Source organism: Lolium rigidum, chromosome 7 (genome assembly GCF_022539505.1).
Source record: "Lolium rigidum isolate FL_2022 chromosome 7, APGP_CSIRO_Lrig_0.1, whole genome shotgun sequence".
Lineage (NCBI taxonomy): Eukaryota > Viridiplantae > Streptophyta > Magnoliopsida > Poales > Poaceae > Lolium > Lolium rigidum.
The window spans coordinates 6,209,248-6,217,607 of record NC_061514.1 but is presented as its reverse complement, the minus strand read 5'-3'; the positions used below and the strand labels follow the sequence as shown (position 1 = coordinate 6,217,607).

The 8,360-nt window shown below is 46.1% G+C and overlaps 1 protein-coding gene across 1 annotated transcript; it reads right to left on the bottom strand.

Annotated features, from left to right (window-relative positions):
• Window positions 1-1,075: 1,075 nt before the first annotated feature.
• LOC124670832 lies at window positions 1,076-7,217 on the bottom strand. The gene is made up of 5 exons (XM_047207305.1): window positions 6,338-7,217; window positions 4,338-5,085; window positions 4,108-4,261; window positions 3,911-3,973; window positions 1,076-1,359 (listed from the first exon to the last, which is right to left on the bottom strand). Exons 1-5 carry the CDS (start codon window positions 7,215-7,217, stop codon window positions 1,210-1,212), a joined length of 1,995 nt encoding a protein of 664 aa, XP_047063261.1. The 3' UTR covers window positions 1,076-1,209.
• Window positions 7,218-8,360: the final 1,143 nt, after the last annotated feature.

Genomic DNA, 8,360 nt, shown 5'->3' with positions numbered 1-8,360 from the left:
AGGGTACGTGGAGCAATCATGTGTAGCCTAACAATATTTGCGCCAATATATGATCACCCTCTTTTTTTTTCAAGGGTGCAAAACAATCTCGTTTATATTTGAGCATATGTTGCAAGCATTTTTTTTCTTCTTCATGGTGACATTTAACTTGGGGTTTGATCCCATGTGTGCAGCGAAGGCTACAACCAATTTTCTACCCATCCAATCTTAATGCTTGGTTACTTATGGGGGGTTTTATTGTTTGTTACGTCTTGTGCCTTGTGTTACTGAGATGTGGTGGTCAACAGGGAAAATAATCAAATTTTAAAGCAAACATCTCCTGGTTCTGGTTCGGCATTGTTTATTCGTAGCAATTTGTCATCTTGCCAATGACGTACTTAGCATCAGCAACACGTGGTGGAATACTCAACTCTAATTCTGACAGCAGGAATATTTAAATTTAGGACCCTTAATTCTGACAGTAGAAATTCTCCTTGTACTTTCTGTTGAAAAATCGCACTTCCGGAATTCGCAGTTTCAACACGGTAAGACGATATTTGGACTTACCTACCCGTGCACAAACCTTCTCCTCAGAAACAACTGCTGTACTTCAAGTCCGGTAGTCCAAGATACGAACTTTCCTTTGTCACTTTCGTCGTCTCACTCTCACACAGCACTACTTTACATGGAACGCTCTCCCTGTTCAAAAAAAAAAAAAAAAAAAAAAAAAAAAAACATGGAACGCTCTCCTTTTCTTTCTTTGTTGACAGTTTTACTCCGCGGGCATTTCACGGTGGCTGCTAATCAGGACGGTGGCACACAGTTGAACTGAGAGCTCTACGACAGCTGCCGAGTATGTGCCTAAAAAAGAGTTAACATGAAAACTCCACTCCGTTATATTCAGATAAAGATGCACACTACTTATATCTACGAGTTCAGAACTGGTATCTCAGTGGCCCAGAGTTTGCCTTGAACAAGCACGCACATCAATCGTCCCTATAGTGGAATGCAAGCAGAGCAACAGTTTACACAATGAGTCGCTCAAAATCACATCGACAATTCAGAATAGCAGCCGTAACTTACTGTGTCTGTTTATATATCCACAGAGTAACACATGCAACCGTAATCTAGTCTCTTCTATCAGATGAAATGCACACGACGAAGTCCAACAATCTAATTACAGTGAAATCTTCTCTATCGTCAAAACTACCACCAAAACCACTTTTTATTTCATCGCTTCCTTTTGGCTGCTGAGCTCCGTTTGGCTGTGGAACTGGCTTTGCGTTTGCCTGCTGCCGCAGAACCTCGTTTAGCTCCAGCAGAACCTTCCTTCTTAACTGCACCTTTTTTCTTGAACTTGCGAAATCCCTTGCCACTTTCCTGTAAGGAACATGTAGTTAGATAGCAGTACCACAATGCAGTAAAAGGGAATAAGGTTGTTTCCATGATTGATTTGTTTAAAGTAATGATCTTTAGGAAACCCACCAATTTTATTGCTTGCCGAAAATATTCTAGGATTGATTTGTTTAAGTAATGGTCTCTGAGAAATGACTTTCTACCAGCATGGACATGATCATGTCAAGTTCCTTTGAGCATTCCTAATCGATCTTAAATAACACACAGCACTATGGGTACATCTATATGGTTCTACTGTATCTCAAGCAAGCTAAATTCTAACCTTCCTTAGCAAGGAAAGCAATCTGGCACAAGTCTTTCATCATATCAAACACTGTATGTGACAAGGGATTCAAGGGTGGCATGAAAGATTTCTCTCGCGTGCGGGAAAGAAATTATGATAAATGCTCCGGCTCAAGCACCTTTACTGTGACGTGTTTTGATTTCACAAACACTACCATTATCACATGAGCACCTTAACTGGTAGATGTTTGTGGAGCCAACAAGAGAAGAAAAACAAAATATTGGCTCAGCACGGAAAATTTTGACAAACTAAAGAGGTCTGGGGTTCCAAGAGATCTACAGTTTCAACATTACCTTGTTGAACCGGTAAGGATGGCAGATTCTGCAAAATCCAGAGTCCCAATGTGTAAGGATCCTGGCAGCAAAATGCTTTCCACATGGTCCCAAGCACAGGAGGAGACAGGTATGTCCTATACTTGGAGGAACATATTGTAAGGGGTTCAGCGGGTAAAGGGCTTGATCTTGCGCATCAGGCACGGAGAGAAGGTGGATGCATGGACTGATCCATGGCTGCCGAGAGGCACTACCAGATTCCCTTCTGCTACTCCTCCAGGGGAAAACCCAATTAGCAATGTGAAAAACCTTTTCCTTTCAGGGTTTACTTCTTGGAATGCAGAGCTAATTAAAAACCTATTCAATGAAGAGGATGTTAAATGCATCCTGGCTATTCCCACTCATGGGGAGTATCAGGATATGCCAGCATGGCATTTTGATAAAAAAAAAGGGGATCTTCTCTATTCCCACTCATGGGCAGTATAGGAAGCTGAAAAGTAACAAAGGAATCCCAAGCTCTGTTGATAGTACGGCTGCAAGCGGCGGACTATGCGGGGCGGATTGGATTTCCAAATAGCACAATTTAGCTACATGCGAATTGGTTTCCTGTAGTATAGTTTCTGCTAATTATCTTGATTTGCGGGAACTGGCATATCCCGCTTTTGCATCCCTAGTTGATAGCAACCAAGGGGAGAAAGATATGTTGTGTTGTTTGGAAAAATGCCGGTGCCTAGCAAGGAGAGTGGCACACAATACTGTCCCAAACTGTGTCTCTGCGCCATAAGGGGGTGGATATCAATCCTAAATGCCCAGTTTGCTTCCATGACTATGAGGATGCTGGTCACCTTTTCTTCGAGTGCAAACCTGTAAAGCAACTGCGGACAGCATGTGATCTGGAGGAAGTAAGGATCAGCCTGGCTGGGGAGTGGGGAATGCTCAGCCTTTAAAGTGATGGAAGAGTTAAGGAAGCTGCCTGAATGACAACAAGGGATTTGTGCTAACTTGCTGTGGAGTGGGACAGAAATAGAGTGAGGACTGAGGAGATACGCTGCTGAAAATCTGAGCTGGACTGTCAGACCTCATGCTACGGATTATCTCAAGACCCTGGTACTGAGACCACTGCTACGCCAGCATAAACTAGAAATGGCAGCCTGCAGATGAGGGATGTATGGAAGACAATATGGATGGCTCTTATGTACCAGAGGGGGAATTTGGAAGTTGGGATGCGCTTCTCAGAGATAGCGATGGAAGGATTCTCGCATCAAGTGCAGGGAAACTGGACAGCATTCAGAGTGCTTTACAAGCTGAACCAGACACTGTCCAGCAATTCTAAGGGCTGCTGTTTCCCTGGGCATCCGAAGCTGTGATCTGGAGATGGATTCACTGGCGCTGAAATCCTCTATTGAGTGCAATGCTGAAGACTGGTCGCCTCAGAGCATGATTCTGAGGGAGAGCAAGGAGCTTTTCGCTAATAAATTCTCCAGTGTTAAAGTGATGTACTGTCTTTAGATCTGTGATTCCTTAGCTCATTCCATTGCTGCAGCAGGGCATCTTAGATTTGACAAACATGATCTGCTGATGAACGGTTTAATACGAGGTGTAACAGTTGTGGTGGTGAACCTCTTGGCTTCGCACGCTAGTTAATGCAAAATTAGGCATATACCCAAAACAAAACAAAAAAGAACACTAGCTTTGCTAAGCTACTTTCTTCAATGCTCATATGACATAACTGCCCAAAAATCCTTGCTTGGAAAGGAGAGCTAAATCAGATGTTCACTGGCAGCAAGGGAGCAAAAGGAACTCTGGATGGCTACCTATAGAGATCCAACAGACCACCTAGTAACTGTTGGATATTAAGGTTCAGATCAAGCACTAAACGGTTTCCATATATGGGCACAGATAAAAACCAGGAGAAAGTAAATGCATCTTTCCTATTATTCAAAATGGATAGGCCTTTCACCTTCTTATACTGTCGATAGGCATCACGGCCACTTAACTCCTGTCCATTCTTGGAAACATAAACCTGGAACAAAAATTAAGTTAAGTAAAATGATTGCACAGTGCACACAACTAATCGGAAGTGAAAAAAAAAGAGTCATATTCTGTCAAAACTTAGAAATAATTAACTGGAACACTGAAATAAACGTTTGGATTTACCTTCCTGCCATCCTCCCCAGTAAACCAATGACCAGAGCCAGACTGAGTTCCACCGGCATGTACCCTTCTTTTGCCAAAATCTGCTGGGATAGGTGTCATTCTATTAGGGGTCATCCACTGACCATTAGGATCACCACTCTGGCCAAACTGGCCCCTATTTTAAGAAAGAAGTGAAGTAACAGTCATTAGCAGAGGAGATTACCAAAAAAAATGATTATGATAGCTGTTACCTGTAGTTCAGATTCTTTTCTACACCGTACTCATTTCCCTGGGAAGTTTCTGCCCCAATGGGAACAAAATGCTGCAATCTTTCCCGGACCAGCTTCTGTACCATTTGATCATGATGGAAGAAGTAATGCATGGCAGGAGGATGGCTGTCAGTCAGATTCTCTTCTAGTACAACTTGACTTGAACTGCTCTGGTGCTGGGAATTTTCCCCAATTTCACCAACAGAGTTGTAGGGTCTAGGAACTTTGGAACCAGAGAAACTGTTGACTTCTTTCTGCTGAGACGGCCTTGAGTCTTGCACAGATTTGAAATACTCACTGCAGAAGTCATCAAGGGCTGGTGTCGCCCAACTGTCATTCATGTTATCTTTGCTCTTCTGCACAACACTGCTCCCTTCAGATTTGCTGTTTTGCTGCAAAGTAGGCTTCTTCTGCACATACTTGTGGATGGACTCTTGTCTCTTTTTAATAGGACTTGCAGGCTTCTTAGCTTTCTTTCGATTCTTGTTATCATCTGAATCAGTGTCCGAATCAAGAAAATGGATTTTCCTCAGTGGACTTATTGTTATCTTAGGAAGTAGCTTCTTCGTGCAGCTGTCTTCTAAAGGTTTGGAAACAACAGATTTTGACGATGGTGTAAATTTTGCTATATTTGTTTTCCTTGCTGATTGAGTCGTCAATACACTCTGGCTCAGCAACGAAAATTTTGAATTGCTAGAAGTCCTGCAGCTACCAACTGATGGTGGCATGCCTGCAGGTAAAGAAGATAAGTTCATCTACACAAAGAAATGCAGGAGATTCTAAAAAAATGCATAGGACCAACTCTGTTGTATATTTTGTCAATGCACAAATAAACAAACAGAGAGCTGGAGGTAAAGGATTATGAAGGATAATATATGTCTAAAATGTAAAAATATCAAAAGTTCTAAAAAATCATAAATCAAGAACTTTAGTTAGTTCAGGTGCCCTAAGAAGCTGAATATCCCAAGATAAGAAGGAAGTACTAGTATTATTTTTTTAATACTCATTAAGGTCTACCAACTTATTGCACTTATACATATTCAACTGAAGGTGCAAATATGTCCAATTTTCATATTGGTATTTAATGAATGAGAAGGTGTCATGTTTGCTTAAGTGCTAGTTCAGATGCTCAGTGGCTACATATTCACTTTCTTTTGGTATGATCCCTTATTTCAATTTAACAGCATACATACTTGCATAATGGTTACTTTCTTCATGTGGCACATTTGGAAGTGTACTGTCTAATTTCTTGCAGTTCACAGATCTGTCCATCAACCACTGACGGACTGACCTAAAGTTTCCAACTCATAATGGCAACAGCAAACTGTCAATTGCTTCCTCTATGTAGAGATTTATCCGTGTATAAACATGAAAGGCTTAGGAATCAAGCAGGGGATTGTACTTCTAATGTGTCCACATCTGTGTAGCCCTGATGGCTGACTGTATTTCTAGATGCAGAGCAAGTTCTAAGCCTTAGGTTGATGTTATAAATTAGGTGTCATATCTATTTGATCAATAAGAACTATGGTACGACAGTTTCTTGTTATGTGGGCAGCAACAGCTTTGTTCAGATGTGCGCACCAGCAGCAGCGAGGCATATGTGGCCATGTGGGCAGGTGGACTCCTTGGTATTAGCATGCCTGATTAGCAGGCTGCTGCGGAATGCCTACTTCCTGTGGGACTGTGCGGGCAAACAGTCACACCTGCATCCTTATGTACTACCTCTACAAAGACACCAAGTTACCACACGATGGCACAAGTAAGGTCTACATTTCCAGTGTCCATTCCCATTTTTCACATACTAGATTGCATAACGAATCAACTTTGCATATTTCTACAGAAGATATCAATCAATAGGTTCAGTAATTGACGCAGGCATGTGGAAGTTTTAGATTGCAGTTGTGTGATCAGTAACAAGCACCTTCAAGTAAGTAAGAGATCTGAACAGAAATTGCAGAAATAAGGACCAGCGTTATCCTCACCTTGTGGTGACTCGTCATCAGTGGAAGCTTCGATCTCATCCTCCTCGCTCCCAAAAGCCCCTCGAGCTGCCTTCCATGGAGATGCTTCCGGGACCAGGGGCGCTCGTGCACTAGGAGGAGGAATAGGAGGAGGAGGAGGCGCCATCCGCCGCGGCGCCGGACCCCTCCGCAACCTCTTCAATCGAGTCGTCTCAGGTTGCACAGGCGCGGGGTCTGGGTGCAGGGCCTCGCCCCGTGCTCGATCTGGCCGTTGGCCGCCGGCGAGAAGGAACTCGTCAACCTCGTCGTCAAGGCAGGAGGGGTCCGAGGGTGCCGCCTGGGGTGGCGCTTGCTCGTGGCACCGCCTGTGAGCAGGAGCAACGAAGTCGTCCTCGTCCTCGTCGAAGCCGAGGGAGAACGAGGGTGGGTCGGGCGCCTCGTAACGCCGCGGCTGCTCCTCCTGGCGGCTTCCGGCGGGGAGGTGGGGCTCGCCTGGGCCGCCGCCGCCGCCGTCGTCGTCGTCGTCGAAGCCGAGGGAGAACGAGGGTGGGTCGGGCGCCTCGTAGCGCCGCGGCTGCTCCTCCCGGCGCCCTTCAGAGGGGATCTGGGGCTCGCCCACACCGCCGTCTTCATCTTCGTCGTCGTCGAAGCCGAGGGAGAAGGAGGGGGCGTCGGGCGCCTCGTAGCGCCGCGCCAGCCCCTCCGAGCGGCCTCCAGCGGGTAACCGTGGCTCGTCGTCGTCTCCGCCGTCGCTCTCGAAATCGATGCCGAGAGAGAAGGACGGCGCGTCGGGCGCCGCGTACCCTCGCGCCTGCCCACGCGGGTGGCTTCCGTCGGTGGCGGCGGGAGGCGGGTCGTCGAAGTCGATGCCGAGGGAGAATGATGGGGCCGTGAAGTCCATGGTGACGGCGTAGCGGCGGCGGGAGGTGGGGCGGTGGCGACGGCGACGGCGCCGGTGATGCTAGGGTTAGGTGATTTGGGGAGGAGATGGGATTTGGGGGAATTTGGGGGAATGGAGGAAGAGGAAGTCGGGTTTGACGTTTCCGAGCTGGGGAGGATGCGTGATAGCCGCACGATGAAGATCTGGTGGTGGGAAGACGTCCACATAGCGACACTCATTGGCGGGAGAGTTTTGTTTCGTAAATTCGGTGGAGGGAAATCGTGGAAATTCGAACGGACTCGTGTTGGCCTTTATTTTTGGTGCTAACATTTCGTGAACCTGCTATGTGTTCCTACGAATTTTTTTATATTTGGAATTTTTAATACACATAGTGAGATGCATGTTGATGCGATTTTGGCTTCTGTTTTATGCTTCTTCCATTCAACGGTGATGTGTTATGGAAAAGATTTGTTGTCAAGAGTATCAACAACATGATGGGCACGATTGGTAGTCCACACTCCCTTCAAACAGGCCCGCGGGATGCAAAAGTCGGCCTTTTGGATTTCTAGAAGCGGCTTGCATAGTGGCTGGCACGCTGCTAAAACCAGCTTCGGGCTAGGCCCACTGGGTACGCTTGAATTAGCCGTTCCCCTGGATGCCGGCTCCAGCTGTGCGAAAAGTGGAAACAACTTGCATGTGGGCGCCCGGTGTGTTTCGCAGCAAAGCAATGGCACCTCCTCTTTTTGGTCACCTCCCAGCAGAACGCCCCAAATTTCCCTCTCGACATATGCGACTTCGGTTCTCTATTTCACCCTCTGGTTCTAACAGCTCCGGCTCGGGATCCACGAACAAGATCTGCTTCTCATCTACCTTGTTTGTCACAGCTACTGGCTCCTCTTCTCCTCCATGCATCGCCAGACGAAGCTCTTCTTCTTCTCCGACCCCGACAACTATCTCTCGTGTGCAATGGCGGAGGTAAATCACCGTCCCTCCCAACTTATTGTGTCCCTGCTCAACATGCACGGTAGATTTAGCAGACAGTCATGTTAGATCTATTTGCTTAGGCTGACCAAATGAGTCTGATTCACCGGGCAGCAGCACTGGTAGATGTGATTCAGGCCTAGATCCTCCTCCTACACAAGAGATCGGTTATGTGAGTTGCGT